Source organism: Dunckerocampus dactyliophorus, chromosome 8 (genome assembly GCF_027744805.1).
Source record: "Dunckerocampus dactyliophorus isolate RoL2022-P2 chromosome 8, RoL_Ddac_1.1, whole genome shotgun sequence".
In the NCBI taxonomy this organism is placed as follows: Eukaryota; Metazoa; Chordata; class Actinopteri; order Syngnathiformes; family Syngnathidae; genus Dunckerocampus; species Dunckerocampus dactyliophorus.
In genome coordinates this window covers 6,068,699-6,095,944 of record NC_072826.1, presented here as the reverse complement: position 1 = coordinate 6,095,944, position 27,246 = coordinate 6,068,699, and the positions used below count along the sequence as shown (strand labels likewise).

General features: G+C 40.7%; 1 protein-coding gene across 2 annotated transcripts in view; it reads right to left on the bottom strand.

The window, feature by feature from the left end:
• The window catches only part of LOC129185967 (chemokine-like protein TAFA-1), a 159,108-nt gene extending 132,539 nt beyond the window's left edge, over window positions 1–26,569 (bottom strand). For both annotated transcript variants that reach the window (XR_008572180.1, XM_054783678.1), the window contains exons 1-2: window positions 25,996–26,569; window positions 18,858–18,994 (exon numbers count right to left, since the gene is read on the bottom strand). Coding sequence is in view for 1 of the 2 variants with exons in the window: in XM_054783678.1 (XP_054639653.1) it covers window positions 18,858–18,981 (124 nt within the window). In the remaining variant the exon portion in view is untranslated. The remainder of the gene's footprint in view (window positions 1–18,857; window positions 18,995–25,995) is intronic.
• Window positions 26,570–27,246: the final 677 nt, after the last annotated feature.

Genomic DNA, 27,246 nt, shown 5'->3' with positions numbered 1-27,246 from the left:
AAGAGCGAGTGAGTTGTTTTTGTTGCGCAATTCAAAGCCCCCGTTGCTCAAGAAAAGGAATATTTGTTTTATTGCTTCAGTGCTATACACAAGGAATCTATTTCGGATTCAGTGGCAAAGCCAGCTTCACTCCAACCGGGGACTTATGAGATGTGTACTGATCCTCTACCAGGTCACCTCAGGCTGACATGGCTTGTTCGAGAAAGCTCATAAGACTTTACGAGGGCATAGCATTCACCCTTCAATTAAACCAACTCCACCATCATTGGCACATGGCTTGAGGGGGACACAGAGGTTCCCTTTACTGCCTGATAATATTGGTTTGTCAGAAAGGATAAGGAAATCTCCATTGGTCATCGGTATCTAGCAATGGGCTAGTCTGTCTGAAAATTAGAGAGTATATCTCCATTTTGATACCGTGTTGTACAAAAAGTAACAAAATAACTTATCTTAAATGCTAATATGCATGAGTGAGTACTATAATATTTCACAAATAGTGCATACAAGCACATGCACAGCATACTAACGTACGATGGCTAGTGCAATTGATATTACCGTATAACTCAAACAGACATCTTCCCTAGAAAAAGACGAGTCATCTTTTATTCAATGTCTTGATATTTAAACATGTAAAGTCACATTTCTTCCTATCACACACACACGCACGCACACACACACACACACACACCAGTGGTGTCCAGAGCTGTATCTAAAACTCAAAGAGCTGCTAGGAAAAAGTGTTTCAAAGCTTGGACAAGTTAGCAAACAGCATGATGAATTATGCGTGATGCATTATTATGTTGATATTGTTATATTGATATTGAAAACACGATTTGAAGTGAAGTCTTTTTTTTTTGGTCTTAGATTTTGCCTTAGAAGAATATTTTTCCAAAAATGTGTCGTCTTATATTCGGGTCACTACGGTACCTTTACTTGTGTGTTTACACCTTGGATGTGCCTTGCTCATGGAATATATTTTCCACAAAAGGAGAAACTTAGTGAAAATTGTAAGCCTTTGGTGTCTTTGCTATTACAAGGCTAACCGCCTCATTCTTGCCCCTGGCAGTCTTAGAACCCATCGATTATCAACAAGCTTTTGGGACAACAGCAAAGTCTTCCCACACACACAGTACATCGCAGGATTTGATTACATTACGAGATGAAATACAATATTTATTAATTTCAGCTGATCCATTCCAGATCCGAATTCTTTAAATTGATCATTTACCTGTATGCTGACAAAACACAATCACTCACTATTCGTAGAACTAAAGATACAAATTTTGGCCTCTTAATGCTGCAGATAGAAAACCATCCAATCTCCTATAAATGATCATTTATTCCAATCCCTACAATCTTATCTTACATTGGCCTTCATTGAGCTTCATTGGTTTGTAAATGATATCCATGTTCCCCAAGTGCTTGCATAGATTTTCTCTGTTACTTTTTTCTCAACACATACTTGTGTGAAATCAGAGAGCATGGTTCCCAGCCGGTAAAGGGTGGATTGCACCCTTTGGATAGGGAGTGAGGTGGAGGAGTTCAAGTATCTCGGGAGCTTGTTCACAAGTGAGGAAAGACTGGAGCGTGTGATTGACAGGTGAATCGGCGCAGAGTCTACAATAATGCGGCTGCTGTACCGGACCGTATTGGTGAAGAGATTTACTATTTGATTTACTACTTAAAACGAGTTTCCTCTGTAGGGTGGCTTGACTCACCCTAAGAGAACTCGGTCATCCGGGAGGAGCTCAGAGTGTGCTCCTTTACATTGAGAGGAGCCAGTTGAGGTGGCATGTAGTCTGGATGCCTGGACACCTCCCTGGTGAGGTGTTCTGAGCAATGCCCAGGTGGGAAGAGTCCCTGGGGTAGGATTTATGTCTCGCAGCTGGAAACAGCTTGGTGTAGCACCAGTGGAACTGGAAAAGGTGTCCAGAGACCAGGAAGTCTGGCCTTCCCTACTGAGACTGCTGTCCTAGCAACCCTGTTTGTGTTGCTGTGTGTTTGGTTTCTATTTGTACTCTCACAAAAATATTACGCCAGGGTTGTCCAAAGAAAATATCTACAAGAAGAAAGTTGAAATGTTTGGAAAATTATACAAAAACTTTAAGAGCAGAAATTTGACCAGAGTAAAGTCCAAATATTAAGAGAAAACGAAATGTTTTCTAATGAGAAAAACGTTGCAGTTTCATGAGAATAAACTTGTAAAATGAGGAAAAATATCATTTTAGTAACAATGTTCAAATAAAGAAAAATACATTATTGTTATGGTATTAAGTTATGATTACGAGAAGAAAATTTACTAGAGGAAAGCGGAAATGGGAAAGAAACAGCAGAAATGGAAAAAAAACAACTGTAATGTTATGTAAATAAAGTCAAAATATTGAGAAAAAAAGTCATAATCGAACGAAGAACAAAAGTCACAATTTTAAACTCCTATTATTATGGAAAAAAATGTCTTTTCTAGTAGTATTTCACCTATGTCACAAAGGTGAAATGCAGTTTTTTCTTGAGCTACATATAGCTTCTTATCATATCTCTATGTGTTGGTTTACAAAATACCAAAGTGGCCCTTGCAACCTTTCACTTTTCACTATGTGGCCCCCGCTGGAAAAAGTTTGGACACCCCTGTATTACGCCATACAGGCCAAACAAATACAGAAAAAGTCATAACACGTATTAAATTGCAATTAGCAGCGTGGATGTCAAGATGTCAGGGAAAGAGTTAAACTGTCAGTAAAAGGCACAACGCTAGTTTACTTTTTTAAAGAGACAGCTTGGAGGACACACAACTTCATATCAGAAAATCCGAACTATCGCTTTTATGTCTCTATTGTTTTTGTTTCCATTTTTCCACAACTACCAACCACATTACAGCTGTGAAACAAACACACGGGTTTTTGAACATGTACCTCCTCAATTCTTTTGCAGCTGCAGGTGTGGGTGACAAATCTCATTTGCTGAGGAATGGAACTGCCCACTCATGCAAATCACCTTAAATTGGAATAACACTGCTGCAGCAACGTGCGGCTCTTCACAGCCACGGAGTGGCGGGATTTACCTGACACGAGAAAGGAGCTTTACGATGGAAGACATACACTTCCACGTGATTTCACCGAGAATGATGCTATGTCATGTGCAGAAAATGAGAATCCAGCACTTAACTATGTGAACATGTTCACAAAGCAATCCGACAGCTGATGCAAAGCTTAAGTGACTAAGTGTGTGAATGAGTAAAATTGGTGACTGTAGCTATTATTAGTGCTAAGAGAAGCCAGCTTTATCTCCTTCTGGCAGCTCGCCACCTGAAACGCAAGCTGTAATGTAGAGGGAAAAAGCTCCGCTGGGGTAGACAAACATACTGTACGGTAAGTGAAGCAGGGGTACTATTACTCGGCATTTTGTATCTGCCCGGAGTGATATTTGATCCTGATGAGGACAGCGACTCTTTGCAGACTTTTCATTTTACGCATACAGTATATACTCTCCACCAGTCATTTCCAAACTGGAGTACATCTGTCCCCAGGGCTACGCAAAGTAACCAACAGGCTATGCAAAATGAAAATCAAAATATGATTTGCAAGTAACCCGACTGCATTTTGAATCGGATCGCTCAACAAATGCTATGTTATTCTATAAATGTTTGGTAGATTATTTTTGTAAATAGTGACTGGGTTTTGTGTGTGTGTGCGCATGTGCGTGTGTGTTTTGGGTGCTGAATTGACAGATTTGTTCTCTGAAGAGCACAGTATTGGGGGGTTAATGGCTGGGGGTCAAATGTTTGGTGGGGGAGAGGGCTTTGGAAAGTTGGTGACTCTCCGGCTTTACATTAATAACACAGGCAGACAATAATGAAACTTCGAGAAAGTTCATGTGTACATTTTTTTTAAATGTTGACTGTTTGGTTGTCACAGTACAATTATACAAAAATACATTTATTAAGAAATAACCAATATGTTGGAAGAAAATGTGCTACTGTACATAACAGGGGTGACGTATACTCATCATCAGATTTTTTGGAAAAGAAACTTTTGATTTGGTACTGAGGCATACTGATTTCCCACACGGCACACGTTGAGATAGGGACAGGAAGTGTTTCTCACAACAGGCGTCCACTGGGTAGTGATGGGTCATTCGCGACCAAAACAGCTCTTAGAGCCAGTCCTTTGGTTCTTTGACGGAAGGTTGTTTTTTTCTCTTCTTTTTTTTAGTGAAAGTCGCACGTGATTGGTCAAAATGTGTGGTGGCGTGTGTGTTGACACTAACCAGAAGGGGTAGGGAGGGGTTACGCGCACAAGCATGCTGGGAAGGTGACAAAAATGAGCAGCAGGAAACCAAACCTGAGGCCCATTGTACTCCGGAATGCCAATCTTTACTAAAGACAAAAGACCAAAAAAACCTGCTACTGGGGTGCTGCTTTTTCTTTTAGTTTCACAAATTTTTATTTGTAGGTGGTTGTGTAAAGTTTGTTGATGTGTTGTTTCAGTGTAAATAGTTGACCTTTTTGTCTGATTGAGATGGGCCTGTTTTATAAAGTTTTGTGTCGTAATCTGTTCCATGTTGAGCACAGAGATGAAGCCATACATGAAGCAATACCTTTATATTAGAAAGCCATTTTATATGTATTTTGGAAATAGATCAATTTAAGCAACATAAAAAAATCTGAGGAGCTGTTTGGGACTCTTTTCAGGGAGTTGAGCCAAGAGAACCTGAGAACCTTTTAACACTCGAACTCCCAAGGCAGTCATTTTGACTGTTTTCAAAATTTGCAATGTCATAACTTAAAAAAAACCCTATGTACCCATAGGACCCTGACTTTTCCTAAATGTGTGTATATTTTATTCTAACATTGTTTTATCATTAAAATTTCAAAACACAAAAGAGATCTGAGTATTACTACCTCGAATGACCATAGCAGTCAAATTGACTGCCTGATTTTTACAGGGGGTGTCATATTTCACTATTTGCTACATTTTTCCCACCCTTCCTCCTGCTCTATTGGCTGTTTGTTTTTTATGCTCTGTGATGCTAAAACCTAGCTGTAGCTTCACTCTAAACCCAAGAGAGACAAAAATGACAAGTAGAAAGAAGGTGACAGCTATGGAGGCTGTAGCCTTGCTTCAGAGAAAATGGTCGCAGTTCGAGTTTGCATGTGTAATTGCAGAGAAGTTATGTTGTGTCAATTCAATCAAACACTCAATCACTATAGTTTTCATTTAGTGTCCTGATGTGTTTTTTACCTATTCCACCATATTATTTTTAGATCTTTTTAATGATAATCCAAATTATATACAAAGAGTCAAAATGACTGCCATGGTCATTCTAGTAGTTGCAGAATTCTAGTAGACCGAGTGTTAAAAGAGCTGAAAATCACATCACTACTTCTCAGTAAACAAATACAGTGCAGCCCTTTGGCTTAGCCCCTTGGCTAGTAGGAATCGTGACTAGTGATAGTGGTAAGGAGCAGTCAGAGCCTGGCTAATGTCTCGTGTTTAGGAACACATCGCCCTTTCGATGAAATAAGTAAAGAAAGACAGAATTATATTGATTGCAGAATAATCTGCCAGCCGTTTGCAGTTTTTTATATTGACTTTTTCAAATCATTACACATCATTACACAAAAGCTAAGAAGTTTTATGTTTTGCATTTTGTTCCCTACGGACGGAACATTGGGCCTAAAACCAAGATACGGACAGAATCGTGACTATGGCGCATACCGCTAGTGGAAAATGGTATCTACAATAGTTTAAGAAGGGAAAACTGGCTGGCAACTTCACAAATGAATTTGTCTGAAAGTCCTATAGATACCAAAGCTACGCTGCAAAATGATAACACGGTGTTCTTTACCGTCTGTCACAAGGGAGATACTGTATGAACTTAATAGACACTGATGTACAGTAGATTCGCTACCCTGTTGTCAGGAAAATAAATGTTTTTGATCAAATAATAGGTCCAGTTTTATTACACTTGATTTACAACACTATTTGGCATGCATATGTGCTGTTCATGCATGCCTCAGAGGACCCTCCGCACAGAGAGGGAAAAGATATTATAATGTGCAGATTGGAAGCTATTTCGCTCCTTCAGCTCTCAATAGTGTTTTGTTCAGATGCACTATCCTCACAATTCAGGGAATGGAATAAGCAGGTTTCATAGAGAAAGTGATAATACTGTACTTATTCACACGCCATGCACAGACTTAACAGAAGGCCTATTTGTTGAGAAAGCTTGAAAAAGCTGAAACCACTTTACCTGTGATGTCAGATGGCAATGAGAATAATCATGCATTCCTTGCAGGGCTAACTAAATGCGCACTTTCAACATTGCCAAAAAAACAAAAACAAAACTGAAGTAGTGTGTTCAGTCACATCGCTACGGCATGAAGATTTTGCATGGATTCTAACAAATCAGCTGCACATCTATTAGACAGAAAGGCAAGAAAGAAGATTCAAAAGGCATGAAGGAGAGGATGGAGGACAAGAGACAGGACTGCATGTGAGCGAGAGCATGCTCCTTTGGGTCATTACGCCACAGACAGACACATGCAGATGCCACCTCATTCTTCATTCGTTCTCTCTTGGCCAACAGGCACTGAGTGGTGAAGGTATAAGGGCATTGAGCCATGCTCAGTGAACCTGACATGTGCTGCAGATACTGTAGCAAATGAAGACACATTGCAGAGCTGTTGGATACTAATTGTCCTCCCACATTTTCTACAGTCTGTCACCATTGTGGCCAAGAACTGTACAAGTGACGGGCACATTTAATACCAGGTAAAACAGGTATATCGCGTATTTGTTCAAGTACTTGGCCGTGTCACTCTCACGTGTCTGAACCTTTTTAAAGTCGTGATGAACCCAACGTAAAAGACAGTATATGTCTGCCTCAGCACAGTAGGCATACAGATTCATCCCGGAAGATCAGACAAGACAAATAGACCAAAGCCAGTGCTGACAGAGCACCCCTCGTGGAGAATTTAGACGGACTTTCAATCACTCATTCGACAAGTGGAGATATGTGAGGGAGAGAGAATTTGTGTTTCCATAATTCCAAAGCCGGTAATCAATTTTTGCCCCACCAGGGTGCAAATGAATACTTCATGAGCGGAAGTCACCTTGGCAATAAATAGATTATACGTTGCTAAATTTGAATTTAATGAAAAGACATGAATGTACAGAGTGAAGACAGTCGTATCAAAAAGACACATCGCTAGCTAAATACTTAAACATGATTGTGGATCTGTCGGCGCACAATGTTCCAGGCTACATGCGGGTATTGACTTGTTGAGTCAACAAAGAGACAGAGTCAAAAGGTTTCAACGTCGATGAGAAATATAGTCAAGACAACCTAATTTGACTGAGTAAATGCGAAAGTAAGTCAGACAGAAACACTCGAACACTCAATGAGGCACATTTCTTCCCCCCAGAGTGGATTTAAATGATGCCATAACGTAACCTTGCTGCATCACAATTACCTGCTAGAATGTCTCCTTACTCTATTAACATAAGCAAGCTATTTCACTTGAAAAAAAAAAAAAGTGGGGGGGGACTTCTAAAGGGCTTGAGGGACATGGAGGTGAGCGAGAAAGTGAATATGTTATTGTATGAATAAAGATGGTTATGATCTATGACACTGTATGAAAATGAGATGAGGTGAGTTGGTATAAATAAGATTCTTCAGAAAAACACACGCGCAACTACTGAAACTAGAAAGTTAACATTTTATAAGGCACATGGGGAACTCACATGTTCACATATAACGTTAAAAATGTTCATTCTAGAGGGCAAAATTCTGAAAGATATTTTACTGGAAAAAGATGATTCAGTCCCACTGACATTACCGTGATAATGTGTTTACAATCCAAGTGGTCTCTCTAGTTGCAAATACAGTAATCCATCACGCTTAATTGGTTCCAAACCCAACCCTGATAAGTGAGTTTCTGTGAAGTAGGATTCCTTATTTATAATTTGAATATTTTCATAGTTAGAGCATAGAAAACCTGTTAACCTTCTGATCTTCTACAGTTTTTAACATTATTAGAGCCCTCTAGACATGAAATAACACCCCTATAGTGACCTTTACACTCATAATACCCAATGTAGCAGACAGCATAAGAATAAATAAGCCATTTAAGACATAAATAAGACTCGTGCTTATGTGCTGCTATAAATGTGTTCCCTAGAGGACCAGAGTGAGGGGCAGGCTGGAAGTGACATTGGGGTGCAGAGTTGAGTCTCAGCTTTGCGTGGGTAACAGCCGCAAAAGTAGCCCGTTTTTATTAGGAATTATTGTGCCTGTTGAGAGATAATTCAAACCTGCAATAAAAGCATGTTGTTCTGGCGATCAGGTCTTGTGCTTTTATCTCTCACTGAATATTACAGTAACGTTACAAACACCTAGTGACCAGTGTAGAATACTACATTTAATCAATGTCTTCTGAATGCCCTACATTTGTATTTTGGTTCATTTAGCCATTTTTTAAATGTTGGCAAAAAAAAATGTGCTTAAGTATGCATATTTTTTGACGAATGATAGGCGAAACAGTATTATTTATTAATGAATATATTTCTGAAAAACCGCGATAGAGCGAAACCGCTTGGCGAGGGACGACTGTAAATGCAAATATCGTATGTCGACTGGTTTCTGATTACTTGACTTGTCACACACAAATACACTCCTGTCATAGTCGTACAATCTATGATGTCTGCCAACTTTCTCGTTCATCCATATTGAATGGATGGCAACTGGACAGTTCTGCAAGTCATCCCCTCCGAAAGGAGTCAATAATTTAAAGACACAGCCACCTTCAGTTTCAGGTGCGTCCATGACCATTGTTACAATAAATACTAATGAGGGCGGTTCCACCCAAACAATTGTCATTGGCTGGCAGAGGCCTGTTAACGTCACTGTTAACTTGTTTTGTACCACAAAAGAGTGAAAGCATTCTTGTTTGGGACGTGCCTCTACTTTGGATCCTACACCGTCCCCTCAGAATAGAGCTGTCCTATCGAGTTGTCAGCATGAAGTGATGAAGCCTGCTCAGATGAGAGGTTTCAGCCCAGTTGCAATTGATTCAATGCCCTGAATATACATCTATGGTGGATACATACAGTGTTTTGTTTGATCTTGTTTCCAAATTCAGACCCATTGATGGACCTGATCTCTAAGTAAATGCCTGATTATGTGTGTGGGGGGGAGTGGAGAAATGGTCCGCAGGCCAAGAAAAGTGCCAATTCAACCTCTACTCCTCCTGCCGTCTTTCTAGCCATAAAACGCAGTGTAATAGGATTCCTGAGCTTTTCCAGTGACTGCTTCCACTATCACAGAGACATTTAAGTGCACTAATCCATGACAAATTGTCTCATCTGATCCATGACAAATCGTCTGAGGGGCTGATAGCAGCGGGGAGATGGAGGGAGGTTGCGGGGCGGCGAGGCCGGGTGCAAAGAGAGTGCTGTTTGGCACCTGAATGATCCGGCAGTTATTGCCTAGTTTTGTCTTGAAAGGCTGCTTTCATTACCACGAAGGGCATTTTGTGTGTCTGTGTGTGTGTGTGTGTGTGTGTGTGTGTGAGACAGAGAAAGAGAGATCACATGGTGCTGATTAGCTCTCAACCTAAATCCTCAGTTTGCCAAGCAAGTCTACTCTAGTGTGGAGGTAGATTATCGGATTGTGGTTTATCTGTTTTGAAAAAGACACAAACACTTACATGTGAAGTAGCTGGAAGCAGAGTGTATTGCTGCTCTTTTGAGGAAGCAGCCCTTGATAGCATAACATACAAACGCTTTCAAATCCGTAAAAATGTATGGTTGCAACAAATAAAAACAATGACAATAACACAGCTATGACTGAGAATGTGAGAGTGCTATTAACTTAATCATTTGTGTATTATTGTGGTTGGAGTTTGCACCGAATGATACTGATAAGGGTTTCTAATATTTTGCTCTTCCTTAACAACACTATAGCCCAGGGGTCACCAACCTGGTGCCCGCCCCCCACGACCACATGAGGTGCCGGCATTCAGGTTTTCAGTTAATGATGTGAGAACACTAGAAAGAAATGTATTCTGAAACATAAAATGTGAGTTGTGGATACCAGCATTTTGTGAATGTTTTGGTAAAACAAGCATATTTGATCTGTTTGGGTTGAAATAAGGTATGAAAATCATTTCTACAAAAATGAGTAGCTCGTGGCCATTTTCATTTTCTAAAAGTAGCTCTCGCAAGAAAAAACGTTGGTGACCCCTGCTTGTAGCCTCAGTAACAAACATATCCCATCCAACCATCCATCTTCTATGCCGCTTGGACAATTTTGAGTCGCCAATTAACGTAGCATTTTTGGAATGTGGGCAGGAAGCTGGGGTACCCGGAGAAAACCCACGCACGGGGAGAACATGCAAACTGCACACATAGATGTCCCACCGTGTGGTCAACATGCTAACCGCTAGGCCACCGTGCAGCCCTAAAAAAACATATTATTGCAGTCATTAAAAACTGACCATTTCTATCTTCTATGTTAACAACATCTATTTAAAAAAAACATACAGTAGAGCTGAGTGCTGAAACCAGCGAATGTCACTTTAACCACACATTCATTCAAGTGCCACATCCAGCCTGAAACACTTGATAATAGGCAAAAGGCACCCAAAATGAAAGATTACAAAACATGAATGAAAGACTTCAACATCCTATTGTGATACACACCAACGTTATTTTTCTTGTCTTTTTTATTTGGAATTGTAACTTTTTTTTTCTGAATAATACTATGTGTATATGAATAGGGATGCCAATTGCTTTCATAAGATTAGGGGTTTATGATGTTCTCTTTCCTAGCTGGCCTTTATCTTTGGTTTTCAAATTGTCGGAGGCTACGCACCATTTGATAAAATGGGCAAGCTCACCCATAACCATTAGAGGACTGAAAGAAGCTACCTTAATTCTTGTGTCAAAGGTGCACTCATCAAAAGAAGGACCGCCAGAAGAATATTTATATGGTAGCAAATGGAAAAAACATGTCGCTTCAGTATGTTGTGCATCCTGCTTATATTTGAATGTTTTTCCCGATGAACTCACAGTGCCTGACAAATCAAACATTTTCAGCAACATCATAAAAATATGACTACCACAGCATCTATTCACAAGGTTTAATTGAATTTTGTTTAGCCTTAAATTCCCCACACTAATTAGTCCCTACACTATAATGTGGATGCAAATTAAGCTGATTTAATGACTTAACAAAAGAACAGGCAGCTTATGTGGAAAGATGTTCTTGTGGGTAGTGTAGATGAATGAATTTCACAGAAGCTCCAACACCTCCACAGAAGAAGCTGCACAATTGCAAATTTAGACTATGTAGAAGTCCTGTATGTGTTCACTTGTGTGTTTCTTCTGCCAGCTCACAGCGGTTGTAATGAGGAGTCTACTTCAACTATGGAAATGAGCTCCAAGTTGAAAATGATTTCTTAACATTTCAAAACATTCTTTGACAATGCCAGGAAATCAGCTCAAAGTTTGAGTGTGTAGTTTCCATTTCCGTCCTCATTTGCCAAAACACAGCTACCCCCTAAAAAAAACTCAAGGTTTCACCGCTCAACACATCTTGGCAGAGTTTCATACTGCCAAAAACAATAGCAGCCCTTCAATTTAAAAATATATACCGTAAATTCTGGTATATAAGCAGCTACTTTTTTCTTAACCTTTGAAACCTGCGGCTTATACAGTGGTGCGGCTAAATTCTAATCTTGTGACATCCCCTTTACTTCAGAACTACAACTAAATGTTTAAATACTGTGCTTCTCGCAAGTCAAAGATGGAAACAGTAGCTCTTTCTTTGGCAGGAGCTATGAGTGCATTCACAATGAGCTTGTATAACAATAACACTAAACTCCTCACACAGTAACTTAACACTCAAAAGGTATACCTGATAAATATACAAACATGTACCAATATGAGTTTAAAATGGAAAAAAACAACTTAACTAAAGTTTTCCATGCATTGCATCATTGGGGTGCTGCATTGATGTCAGCATCCCCCGGGCTCTGGGCTCCGTGCTTCTCTGGGTCCCTTTGGTGGACAGAGACAGCATTGCAGCGCCTTCCACCATTTTCTACGCTGCTTGTCCTCCAATGGTTCCTGTCAAAGAGCTGTCTGGTCCTCACGGACTCGTGCGCACCACAAAATATATATATGTACAAATCTGTTTTTTCCTCTAAATTTAGTGGGTGCAGCTCATACACTGGAATTTACGGTACCTCATGTGTGATAGCTACATAAAGCCACATTTCAACGTTATAGTATTTGAAGAGGCTGTGATTAAAGTTCTTAAACTGTTCAAACACACTCTCGCACTCATAAAAAAGCTTTGTAATCATCCGTAACTTTTATAGTTCAATCATAAGCATCCTCTTTGTACCTTCGCCAAACATTTAGCATTTCCATTAGCACCCCAACACTTCAGTGAGTCACAACGTATATCACATCAGACTTTATTCACCTTCTTTCATATTCAACAGCAGGTCATTTATATAATAAGAGGGGAAGCCGGGCCTAAAGCTGTGTATTAAAAGGAATGACCACTAAGAAAATGGCGTTTGCTACATCCACACCACGCTGCTTTAAGAGTAACAGGCTAGTTTTACAGCTGCACTTGGACCAGGAATAAGGCTCGTCTATTAGATCAAAGGTTCTCATAAACTGCCCTGTCAGATTGGTAATAAAATAAAGCACCAGATAAAATGCCGTTATCTTTAGACTGCCCCTCTGGGTATTGGGGGATAATGAGTATGGCATCTGTATACATTTGTTAGCTTAATAATGCGTATTTTGTACATAATGACAATGTTATATCACACTTCATACAAGCAAATGAAGCTGGGGAATTCTTGTTTAGACATCTGTCGAAGCAACTGCTACAATTAATCCTGACAGCACTGAAGGATGTACAACACAGCTTGGTTACACTTTTACGGGCTTGTGATGGCGTTTAATACTACGTGCTGTCAAACGTGGCCTGGATTGTGCGGCATGTCTAGGCAGCGAGCAGTTGCGCTGCTTTGGCAGGTGTGGAAAGCGTAGGGGCCCGCCTTGTGGGTGTCATGTCACATTCAGCTCATCTGTCAATGAAGTGGATTATTTCTTGAGAGAGCAGAATTGGCTGCACAGAATCAGGCCGCCATCAATCTTCAGGCGCGCAAGCAGGACACGAGGGAGGCAAGAAGCTCGCCAGAACGAGAGCAGCGGCGCTTCCTGAACAGGTGACAAAGCAGTCAGGCGACTGGTTACTCAATCTCTGCCTCAGTGCACCCATTTGTCATGGAAACATTTGGGAGAGAGAGAAAAAAACTGATCTTGAACTCTATCTACACCTTTTTTGAGTATGTGGCATCAGCAATTTATTGCAGGAGGTAGATAAGTTGAATACTCAGACATTATTCAACAGGACTGATAGCATGTACGCTCAGCTCAACATGACCTTGACAACACGCCTCCGATATTATCATTGTCTTCCTTCTGCTGACGTTTTAGATTAATTAGAGACAATAGATTATTTTAATACAATAGATCACGTAACATTAAACACCACTGGGATTGGACAATTCACAATTCAACCAAAATTTGCTCAAAAGTACAATGGAACTTCGTTTAACGTCGAAAGCTCACGCCAACATTTTGCCTCGGTTTGTGTACATTTTCCCATTAATTAGTTACAATACGGCACACGTCTTGTCGTGTTATTAACACGCTCCGTGAGTCCGACTGTGTTCTTAATGTATTTTTATCTCGAACGTCCTTGTTTTGCGAACAAAATAGCAACTGGAACCAACACGTTATTATAGTTTTTCATGCATAAAAAATTCTAAATGCATTTCAGTGACACAAGAAAGGGATAAATGAACATTTAAGTTCCTTTTGCCTTCAATGAAGACGTGACTGTTCCCAAAGACACAATGTGGCAGCGAGACCACACGCGTTGTGTCTTTAATTCACTATCGTGTTTCTAAAGTTCTTCAAAATGCTTCAAAAAACTTTCTTTTGGGTTACAGTATTGAAGTGAGAAACACTGTTGAATTCAACAAATAACTCAAAACAGGAAGGTGGTGTCTGTGTGGTGTCTCGCTGCCACATCCGTGTCTTCGGAAACACTCACATAAGGAAACCACGTCTTCACTGAAGGTCAAAGGAAACTTAAATGGTCATTTATCCCTTTCATTCATCATTTATATGCATTTGCACGCATTTTGAATTGTTTGCAGGCAAAACTATACTTGTAAAACTATCAAAAATTTTAAAAAAAATACTGGTTTCATGTTAACATTTTTGTCTTTCGGGAACTAATTCATTGGATTTACATTGTTTCCTATGGGAAACATTTATTCAGTTAGCGTCCATAGAGTCGGCTCTTCTGCAACACATTCATTACGCTAACCAAGATTCCACTGTATACCGCTAATTCGAAACAGCATCATGGACGACGCCACTTGAATGACATGAATGCACCTCACGACACCCCAGTGCTGTGAGCATTCAATATAAACTCTGCTGCTGTGTTTTACTTTTTAGATGGCTTTTGGATTTAACATTCATCCCAAAAAGGAGATTCAGCAAAGGGAGTTAAGAGTAGGAATAGAACTTCAAAAGAGAAACAAAAACGGACGTATTATTCATTCATTTTATCATAAAAATCACATTTTCTGTGTTAACTGTTCGAATCACATTAATGAGACAATTAAGAGACAATTGTGGTTAGTGGTCATCTTTTGGCTTCTTACTTTGTCCTTCTTCCCCCACCGTTTGACCCTGGAATAGATTATTTCTATTTCCATTATTTCCCATGGAAAAATTGCTTCAAACTGCATTTGTTCATTTGTTCACAAGTGTCTTGGAAAAGGCTGCGTTCCACCCTAGAGGTTCCACCACACATTGTGTTTTGAAAAAACGTGCCCACCTGTTTAGAACAGTACCTTATTGGGCCACATTAGCCTGCATACTGTCGGAGAGGTACGTTATATTTAATTTGAACTGAAGAAGAAGAACTGAAGGTGAAACGTTTCAAGCAACAAGACGAAACCAGTTGCCTCAATTTAAAGGAAAACTGCACTTTTTTGGGAATTTGACCTATCATCCACAATCCTTATGTGAAGCATGAACACACCTTTCCCCTTACAGTATCTTGCCGTGTTTTCATGATTTCAAACATTACCGAAACTTCTTTCCTAGGCGCATTGATTTCACACAGCTCATAGGAGCTAACAGCAGCATAGAAACAGCGAGGACACTTACGATGTCTTCTCTCATTGGGATGGCAGTGTCTTCCAGCACAAGACTTGTTCTCCAGTCCTCGGGTAAAAAATGCCGACAGCAAACGAGCATCTTGTTGAGTCTTCGTAGCGGAATTGAAAGCCAGTAGTATCCACTCTTGCAGTGGCTTGAGGCGTTGTGGGTGACGCTGAGACGAGCGGCTTGCGAGGCGTCGTGTTACTCCGCCAGATAGTTTTTGGTGTTAGCTGCTACAATAACAATATCGCTGTAGCTTGGTTGATATACAGGTCAGTTATGTAAATGGAACACTGTTGCCGTTTTTTTGAGGGCTTTTATTTAGGTATAAATAGGTAACTCCCATGACGTGCATTGTTAGCCGGCTCACACTAACTCGTTTCCTCTTGTTAGAACGCACAGAAAGGGAAAGAAATATGAGTTCATGTTTCACATAAGGATTGTGAATGATGGGCAACATTCCCAAAAGAGTGCAGTTTTCTGGTAACCTTTAATAGACTACCACGGCCTGGATGACTGAGAATCTACACAGACAACACTTACAAAGATACCGAATCAATCAATTTACCACATGAAGAGCATGTAGGAATCCAAATCCAAAACAATTGTAAGTTATTCTTCACAAGACACCTTTTTAGTGAAAAAAGTCAAAAGCTGAATATACAATACACAGATTCCACGCAGCAGAAACAACATTAGGTACACCTACACGTGAAATCTACCATAAAATCAAGAGTTTCTACAAGAATCAATACAAGGGAGGCGTCATGCTGAGAGGCGTTTCTAATGTGTTGGTTACCATATTTAGCTACATGAGAGGGAGAACTCATTAGGAAACCTTACAATATGAAAAAACTACTGTAGCACAACACAACCACAATGATAAATGTCGTACATGTTTATGTTTCTTTCAGTTACCAGTATTACTAAGGCATTTTGTACCTCACTATATTGCAGAGGTGCACCTGATGAAGTTATCACACATGTATTCATCCTGGTTTTGGTAGAAAAATACATTATTTGACAGCAGAACAAAAAGTATCACAATATGACAGGCAATGTCTTTTACAAGAAGACATCTGTATTTGCCCTGTAGCAACATCTATTTATATCTGAGGCTACTGGACTCAGTGAAACCAGAGAGGCTCTCAAATGATAAAATCAATTCTAATTCAAATATTCATCATAGCATTTCAATTTTGAGAAAGCAGTTCTGGTTAGTGGCACTTAACGGCTGAGGAAGATTGATGTCAGCTTAATCCTCTTCAAAAGAAACACACGATACAGTAAGTCGTACAGCTGCTACGTTGTAGGGCAAAGGGAAAAAAAGAACATAGCAGGACATGTACAGTATCTCCACGCGTTATGATTAACCATGACGCCAGGAGATTAGGAATAAAATATCCATCCTGACATAATGATTGTCAGTACTATTTGTGGCGGTTGTCCACTGCAAGTGGCTAATTTTAAACCATTTGCAAGAGTTCTTTAATTGCAAACTCAAGGGTAAACTCAAGGGTGTCACAGTGAATGCAAACTCCTGGTGACAAGTCCCACCATCTAAATCAGATTCATTCATACATCTTCTATATCACGTGTCCTCATTTGGGTAACGGGTGGGCTGGAGCCTATCCCAGCTGACTTTGGCGTGATACACTCTAGACTGGCTGCCAGTCAATCACAGGGCACATCAAGGCAAACAACCATTCACACTCACATTCACACCTATGGAAAATTTAGAGCTGGAGTCTCAAACTCCTGGCAAGTTTCAAGTCGCTGGGAGTGCTTCCGGATTCCCAGCATGCTTTGCAGCCCCAGTTTTGTAAAAAGTTACATGTAAAGAGTTAATATAGATGTTATTTATTATTCTCCACTCGTAGTAGCAGTTGCCCTGTGTATGCGTTATCTAGCTGTGTGACGGTTATAGCGTTATTTTTTCACACCGTGAGTAATGACCTCCTGTTTGTTGACGAGTTAGTCACTTGGTTGAAATGTGATTCTGGACTGAATACTTGACGCGACACAGCCTCACCCAGTCTAGACTGCCCAGTTAACCTAACATGCTAATTTTTGGGGATATGGAAGGAAATCCAAAATCCAAATCCAAAAGTCCAAATCAGTCCTTAACAAGCTGGAGGTATAAATAATGAAAAGATGTCCTGAATCAAACTCAAGGATCCTTACGCACTCCATGAAAATGTCAAATGATGAGGTTCTCAGCAGGAAAATGCTCCGTAAATGTGCAAGCATGTACAGTACCATACATGTCTTCAGGTTTTGATGCACTTAATGAATCTGACGGGAAAACGTCCAGAGAGCTTTGAGACACAACACAATCCTGGATGACTCTTCCAAATCTACGCAGAGGTTGGCTGGTTGGAGAAGCAAGCCTATTTTTTTCTCCTTGGTCCCCTTTGGGACCACTGCATTATTCAAAAGACACTTACTGAGGCTTGCACGTACTTGTACATCTTTGGCACCAAACCCGAATTGCCAACCAGTCAGAAAAAAAAGAACGCCAGAAAGGGAAGCCAGCCTTTAAAAATTCATTCACATTTCACCATCGCCCATCCGTCACCCTCTTGTTCCAATTAACAGAGCAGGATACTTTGAGAACTTTCTATCATAGTTCGCGTTTTTATGTGTCAGCTGTTTCATAGCACAAGGAAGTCAAATTTCTTACATTCTGCTTAAAGCCCCAGAATTCCAACATAGGCATGGATTTTGGATGTCTTTCTCCTTTTTTTTTGCTGCACATCAAATGTAATGCATTGCGCAGGAAGAACTAAGTAGAAGAAGCGTCTTTCTAACAGGCGCTTGGCTCCTGGAGAGAGCTTCCGCTAATGTCTGAGGGTTCAGCAAGAGATGGGACACACGTTGTTAGAAGCTTAAAGAAAGCCTTTTTGCTTTCGACTAAAAAGCTCCCCTCGCCTGTAACGTGTTCTCTCTTACGCTATTACTAATGCTAGTAAGCTTTTTCATAATCAGAGAATTAAATCTGCCTCAACTGCTTCCCTCCCCGGTTGCCCCTGCAGTGGAAAAGGCGTCTGGCTTAATTGCCAAAGGTTTTCATTACAAAAGAGAGAAACATAATTGTCATTTCCATCCAAGGCACAGAGATCAAAGCTCCCTTGGCTACCAGCACATTAATGGCGGTCTTTGCCTCCAGCTTGTTGTAGTCATTTGCCAACAAGACTCAGGGTGGAATAGTCACCAATTTCTCACCCCACATGGAAATTGTGTGCTCGCCAACTAACTCTCAATGTTGTACATGCAGGAAGCAACACAGCGTCTAGTGTGCATCTTTTCCACAAATACCACAAAATGTATATGAACACTTGAGTATAACTAAATCTGAAGGAAATTAAAGACACATTTAGTCATCATTCCTCTTTGCTTATTGTGTATAGCTGCGAGCGTGGTGAATTATCACGTTACAGTACACAACTGTGGCAAATCATTCTGACATACTGCAGCAGTTGCTTTTGCACAGCCAAAGCTGAGAAGTGTGGCCCCCATGGAGGGAATCAGGCCTCACACCCCCAGTTCTGTGCTACGAAGCCAAATCGGACAAAAATGCACACTTACCCAGGGTGAGAATGTCAGTGCGACCGGGACGGGTGACATGGTGCTGCTGGATGGTCTGGTAGAGCGAGGCTTGGCACAGCAGCAGGAAGCTGAGGCTGACCCATATGGCCAACAACCAGGACATTCTGAGGCCGGGTCTGCAGGACAGCAAAGGGTGTGAGTCTAGGGAGCACAGCATAATTACTGCTGTGCATATTTACAACACATACTTTAAGGCGCTAAACAAAAACATTATGTATTATGTCACCTTGAATGCTTTCATTTAGAGGTATGCAAACTGGTAATTGCCTATTATTACATTATGAATAAAGACCATCAAGTGTGAAGGGTTTGCCCCTGCCTCTGGAGTCATCTACACACAGTTCTGTTTTAATTCCGTCATGCCAACCAAGCTAAAGCAGATGTGCTTTGTTTTTCTTTGCGCTATCAGTATCAAAACAGCATCTGCAGCATCGGTCTGTCATTTAATAATCATTCAGAATGTCATTAATGTCATTCAGAATCATTTTCATTCTATCATGTATTCCTTTTTGATCGTCTTTTTCATGACTTGTAGTGACCAAAAGGAAAAGATCGCAGGCACAAGCAGCCAAAATGAGACCCTATCCACACGGGAATGCTCCTAAGACTTTTTTTTTTACGGGTTGAAAAAAAATGTGCCCACACTGGGCCGGATTAGTAAATAGTTGCATGCAGACAGGAACTGATCACTGAGTGAAAATGATGTAATACACAAGGCACACCTATGTGTGGCGCTGTGAACAAACACACAGACGGAACCACGTGACACACCAAACCATAGAAGAAGAAAGAACACATGCGCGTAAGTTCATCATCTTCCGCTGTCCAAGGCTCAACTCGATATACGACGAAGTGGAATTACTTCTACGAGTTATTATGGAGTATAAGACGACAAAATATCAGGTGACGGCGACGGGGTGGCGTTGGGTCGGTGGCATCGTCATCTCGTAAAACGGCGGTGTCGGCTGTCTACACAAAACGACAAGCCAGCATTTTCAGATTTTCCCACTCTGGAAGCCGAATACTGTTTCAGGGCACCCGGAACGCCGTTTCTGTGTGGATGCGAGGCTGAATCGATAAAATACTTTACCGTTTTGACCTAAAAACGTTCCAATGTGAATAGCCCCTGAGTTTCTCCCGTAGGGTGCCTGGGCACTCTCGTAGGGATAAGTAGAGAAGCACTGTCAAACTCAGTGTAGAACCACTGCTCCGCATTGAGAGGAGCCTGGTGAGGTGGCTTGGGCATGTGGTCAGGATGCCAGCTGGACATCTTCCTGGAGAGGTGTTCAGGGCACGTCTGACCAGTCGGAGGCATCAAGGAAGACCCAGGACACATTGGAGAGACCATGTCTCTCAACTGGCTTCCCTGCTTAGGCCACTTTCCCTACGACCAGAAGATGGATGGATGGATTTTCATGAGCCTATCACAGCTGACACGAGGAGTGGTACACCCTGGATTGGTCGCCGTTCTAACCATTCACCATCATATTCATACCAATGAGAGTCTCCAATTAGCTCAGTGTGGGTTAAAACACATTACTTTTTATTTATCACTTTTTGCTGTTTCAGTTCGACATCCTGACTGAATTCCCAAATTCTTATTTTTCCTGGATTTTTAACAATATTTTCAAAAAAATAGCTTTCTGGATCATGGGGCGCATATGACGCGTTCTCTGAACCCGCTGACTAAAAACCTAACAAGGGAATCAAAATTTAAAGTTGAGGTGCACTCACAACTTGCTTATTTTTGATGTGTTCAATCACATCATAAAAACATGTAAAAAGATTGCTGTACAACGTTAAGTTAATGAAAATTAGAACACAAAACATTGACGTCAGTAATAACCGTGATAAGTGGGCACTGCATCATTTTTAGGTATCAATACATAATTAACATAATAAATGTTTTATTCACATGGAGTGACCCATAACTTTAGCCTAGCTTTTTGCTTTGGTGTGCGTTAGAAGCAAAAGACAAGGCGTTCAAGGCGCTTCCCACACGTGGACACGAAAGGTAACGATTGTTTTTGGATTTCCAAAGTTCCTGTACTTCATCAGTCTTATCTGTGCAGCAGCATATTTTGCAAACAGCGCATGAATAATGACTTCCACTGCAAATCATTTATAGGGTGCAATTACAGTTGATATCAGAGACACTCAATAAAACCATGATATTCACATCAGGTTCTTGTGTCCTTTTTTCCCCTGTAATATCCAGGATTAAATCATCAATCAAGAAAAGACCAAACGTTATCCATGGTTCATTTTATCATCACTATACCTCAATAATTTCGCAATTACAACCACGGAATTTCCATTTCCCCTACGACTAACAATTTCATAGAAAGAAGATCCTTGTAAAGTGTCATGTGCTTGTAGACATACAATGGTTCACATTCACACCTATGCACAATTTAGAGTCTAAAATTAACAAAAATACATATTCTTGGACTGTGGGAGGAAACGGGAGCAGGCCTCCCTGGAGTAAAGCCATGCAAGCACAATGATAACATGCAAACTCTGCGTTTGAGGTTTGAGCTGGATACAAACTCAGAAGCTCCTGGCTGTGAGGCAGATGTGCTAACATATCATATCAAAGCTTTCGGTTATCTTGGAGGAGCATGTGTGGCATTTCCTGGTCCAACTGGCAAATCGTTAGTGGGCGAAACGAAAGCTTTTTATTAGTAGGGGACATGGATCCTACCATGATCTTGGCAAGGCAGAGGAGTATTTTTCTTAAAGCTACTGGATGTCACAGATAGGCGGCTGCCTAGAGGGCGCTAACTTTTTTTATGCACTGCAAGCCTTATGTATATCCTGCCCACTTCCTGCTTTGAGGATGTAAACGCTGCCTGATGTAAAAGTCACACTAGTTATGTTTGTTTTCAGCAAATGATAGAAACTTAACATAATGCCTGCAAATAGTGGATGAACTATTCATGCCCATTTGTATGCAGTTTAACTCGTACTTGTGAAAAATAAACTTTTTTTTTGTTCAATCTGTTGTCTAAACCACTGTTGGTAATGTATGGTGGGGGTGTTCCTAAAAAAATTAGCTTGAGCAGGTGACATACAGCAGCTTTAATTTGACAGTGATATAGTTTCACGTTACAGGTAGATCCAACAGTGAAAAATGTAAATTCTTGCAGTTTTCCAATTGGTCTTAACATTTTGATCAGGAGTGCATACGGTGTGTTAAAGTTTGTAGTGGTTTATTGTGATGAACTGTGGTTTATCATGTCGGAGGGACCTGTCGAGGAGAATATTCACATTTAGGGGCTGAGGGCAGTTTGCACAGATCCATGATGTGTGATTTGCTGTGTCACTTTTTAAAATCTTTACCTTTTTCAATGTACCTCAAATAACACTGCAGCGTAAGGTAACAGACTATAAATCCAGGCTGCCCCCATTTCATCTCTGGACTCAGACTTTCAAGAAACACCGTAGAAGTGATGAAAACACAATCCTGAGACAACAATAACTGTCACATATTTCTTTGTATGTACAGTGTGACTGCATGGCTGCATCAGCATGATTTTTAAATTGGCTGATATAAACCCCACATTTGGCCTTGTCTCTGACAGTGAGCAGACTGGAGAGAGATGAAAATTGGCTGCCATGACAACAATCTCCAAAATTCTAGCAAGGTAAAGGAGACGATTTGCAAGTTCAGCAGGGAACAGCAGGAGCTCTCCACCTCCCCTCCAAATCAGTGGCTCTTGGTCGGAGAGGCATCTTCAATTGCCAGGTCTTTGGTGAAGACAAAGTAACAACCACCAGGGGCACTCCTAATAAGCATTTAGGTTTCCAAAGTGGGGTACGCATATCCTTAGGGGTACGCAGATTGCCGTAGGGGGTCCGTAGAATAACAATAAAAAACATCTTGACTACATTAGCACTGAATACTAAGATTTACGTAATGCACTCGAACGCCTCATGTGAACAGTCACAGCCGGTAGTACAGTGCAGTAGAGGGGTGACAGCATGAAGTTGTTCATTGTGCATTAGATGAACAAATGAGTAAGTTTGATGATGACGTTGTGCATGAAAAGTGTTTGATCTTGAAGATTTGTCAAGATTATTTATATTGTGAGCTAAATGAGAGCTGGTGCTCTTATGCTGTGACTAATTAGTGCGTTTTCTGAGCTCTATCGCTGTCATTTGTCCGTTGCCCGGATGCGCTGACGATGTTAGAAAGCCCCCAGTTTTGCACGTGAAAGTGCTGCCGTGCATAATCTCATGCTAAATGTGCTCATACAGCTTTCGGCTCAGCAATGCGGCTCGTATTGACTGAATTTCCAAATTGATTTCTGTATGTCGAACGTTCTGTTTACGTGTAACATTAGTTGCACTGATTATTTCCATGTTGTTGCAGACCAAAGCACAGCAAAAGAGCATAAAGATCACAGTTCACCACATCTTACCACAGCTTGTCACGAAAAATAAATTCACCAAACAGAAGACAAACCTGCCAGGAGATATCTTGTACCTCTAAAACCCACTCAGTTTTAAATTAGTAGCCTAAAAAATAAAAAAAAATAAAAAATACTAATAAAAAAAATTAAATTAGTAGCCTATGTGTGCAGTTGAAAAATAGGACACAAGGTTTTTTTAATATAATGTCATCATATATAATATATATTATAATATATCAAAGATGTTTCATTGTGCGGTTTATGTTTTTTAAGCGTGCAGGAGTAGGGAGTACATGACTTCCAGTCACATCTCTGAAGGGTACGTGACTGTGAAAAGTTTGGAACCACTGATTTAGGATATTAACAGCAAGTGATGGTCAATTGGTCTATTAACGACTAAGACACAATTTATCCTGACAGCTGCCTTCTCTGTGTGCTGCAATTCGTAAAATGCTGTCTGATGGACGGTACAAAGAGACCACAGTGCGGCTTATATCGATAGTCCGGCCACAATTTCAGGTTAGAGGTCATAGATTTATATACTGTGCATAGCTGTTTATTTATTTTCAGTTTGTTAGACTTTAACTACAATTTCTGATATGATATTATACATTGTCATCCCATTAAACTGGTCACAATCCACAACATCATTTTTAAAAATGATAAACTAAAGTTCAGCTAGTTTAAAGCTCATCTCTGTCAAGTCTTAGCCAATTTGGAATGGCATTTTCGATGTGTCTATTTATATATACTGTATATATACTGTATACTGTATATATATATTTGTTAAATTCAAAGCAGAGATAAAACTAGTTTTTCACTCTGGTATTTTTGTTACTTGCATTTAACACACACAAACTAGACACTTAAATGCACAAATGGATTCCATGGGAATGATCAAAAGCACCTCCAAAGTGCTCAGGAAGCATACTAGCATCCCTCCAGCAACAAGTCCAAGTTCCCATATTTTGGTCGACAGCACGCTACATTCAAACCTAGACCTTCCGGTCCACCCAATCCTCAAGGAGAGCGCCACATCCTGCCCCACATATGGCCCTGATGCCGGCTTTGCGGTATTTAAAGTGAACATGGTAACCATAACACCCCATTTTTAATGTGCTGCGCTTAAGTGGGTTTTTAATACCTACAATTATGTTAAGATGTTGTCACTCATGTAATAGTAAGGATACTAAAATATGGAAAACATCATTGAGCGTGACGATGCACCCACTGCATACGTGCAAGCGTTAATACTGTATATTAATAACACCTCCTTGTCAGTGTTAATCAGAACAAGATGGGAATGATTAACTTTCTCAAAGTAGATTTTTTAAACCACATTGTATTGAATCACATGTGCATGTATGCCTAATGTTGTGGCCGATGAGCGTATATTACAGCCAAATTGAGCAAAATCAACTTCACGTCTATGTATTTGTCTTCGCACAAAACAAAACATGATTGTAAGTTTTGTGTCGTGTGTTTCATTCCAAAAAAAAAAAGTGTGACTTCATTATGATTCGCTTACCTTTTCGTCTTAAACAGTAATTTATCTTGTAAGATCAAATCAACAATTTGAGGCTGTAAAATGCATTTCATTGAAATAATGGCAGCGATTATGAGAAATAAAAGCTCTCGATGAAATGTTGGATGTTTGCTTTGACATATGGAAACACTGTTGAGCTTGGATTTGATAGTGATTGCTATTTCCAGGTCGTACAAGTGTTTACAATCACACTTCCTTTCAACTAACCTGCGTTTGAATGAGGCTGTCAGTTTGAACGTCATATTAAAGCCTTTCACACTTGACCAGAAATGACATGTCGGCAAAATATTGCCAGGAAAGCCAACCTGATTTGGTAAACTATGCATATACTGTAGCCGACTGTACTAAATATGCAATTTATAAAATGCCGTGTTGTTTTGATGTGCAAGGATCCAATGCCATGCTGACATCTGATAGTTGAAAAAAGTTAGGATCATTAACAAAACTAATTGAACAATCAAATCTCCGTAAAAAAAAATAATAAAGACTTTTAAAGGCTTTTTGATCCAAAAGCACCTATACTCTCAGCTCCTCGTTTTCAGCGGAACACATCCATACAGAAAGCATCTCATTAAAGCTCTGATTAGGCATGAATAAATTACCAGCAGTGACCAAAGGTGCTGCAGACTTGAGAAAAAACATGCCTGCTATCAGAACAGTCAAGTAGAAAGTAAAACGTTTTTTTTTTTTTTTTAAAGAACAGAACAAACCCTCTCTTTCAAGATGCCTCAGCTAATCATCGTTTGTGTGAGACTGTGGGATAAAAGCGAACACAGTGGACACACCTGCACACGAAAGCTCCTGTGTGGATACAGTCGCACTCAGAAATCCCCCCCTGTCGTGTCACACGACAGCACTCAGTCTTAAAATGACTTCACAACTCTGCCTGTATAAACTTTAGAAAAATAGTTCAAGTACATCATATTAGGAGCACCTTTGCATGACGAAGAACATACCTCAGTGTCATATATTGTGACGTAGTGTTTTTAAATTCCAGGATTGTTTTACTTCCTGCAATCATGCTTAATTCTAAGAGCTGCATGTGAGAAAAATGCATCCCAAAGCAAAGTTTCAATGTGAACTACATTCAGCCTCACAATCACCAGCCCCCATTCCAAATCACAGAGGTGCCCCTCAAAGTGACCCACACCCTTACCTGAGCAATGACTTCAGGAAGACCAAGGATGGGTTAGAATGACTTCCTCCTCAGCAGACGTACTCCTCCTTTTTAAATGCATCCATACTGGAGAAACCTGGGATTCCTGCCTGAAATTCCAGATTAGCCAAAGCCAGCACAGAAGGGGATCTAAAATGTTCTTTTCTTTTCTGGATAGTCCCTCCTCTGGACCAGCGCTCCTCACTTCCTTTGAATTCCTTGACAACACAAAGAGTCACCAAACCCAGCACACCCTCAAGTCTCTGTCACCCACTGGTTTGAGGACTAAGAGGCTCATCATGTCACTGCTGTATCAGCGTCATATGTGGAGATCTCTTTTTCTCTTCTTTGCCTCAGCCGTTGCCTTGGTCTCCGTCAGTAGAACTCCTATTTTGTGGTGACAGGGAGCTTTTTTTTTTTTTTACATCCCCCACCTTCACACTCCTTGTCATGCGTGCAGCGGAAGGCTCCGGAGGAATGACTGCTCTGTCTGCTTTTGGCTGCGTCCCCTCATTGAGAAGCTGTGAGCCTCAGTCCTCTCTCCAAGCCACTAAGTAGAGAGTCTGTGTCAGAGAGGCAGAGCGCTTGTGTGAGTGAGCATGTGTGTATTACAACCTAGTCCAGCTGGGAAGAGAGAGAGTGGGGAGAGAGAGAGTTGAGGGAGTCGAATCACATGCCTTAAAGTAAGACTGCCCACTTATGCATCAAGACTTCATCAGCAAATGAAGCATGCTTTAACCCACCATTCTTTACATCCCCCTCTCCCGTCCACAATGACAGGAGGCATGCATTTATGTTTAGCCCTCAGCTCATTATAAACGTGTCTGAGTGTATCCATGTGTGAAAATATGTGTGCATGCGCCCAAGAGGGTGTGGACAGTGGATGAGTGAATATGCCCCTTCCCGTCATCACCCTCGAGCACTTCAGGCTTGAGAGTGAGATGTGTTCCAAGCACGGGACTTTTAATAGGCGTCAGAGTGCCTCATCAGAGCTTTGCAATCACCAAACGGCCAATTAGCAGCTGGCTACGCTCTTTCTACCAGTTTTTGCAGCGATGAGTGTGGATATGTGTTTTACGGCCAGTCCCCGTTGCATCTGCAGATAGAGCCAGAAAGAGAATGTGAGCATCCCTCAGTGACTTCCCTCTGAAGGAAAAAAAAACCCTCCACAGTTTTCTGTGTGGGTGAATGTGTCTTGTGTGTGTGCGGTGTGCACTGCAAATGCAAGCGATTGTGTGAAGTATGTCTTTC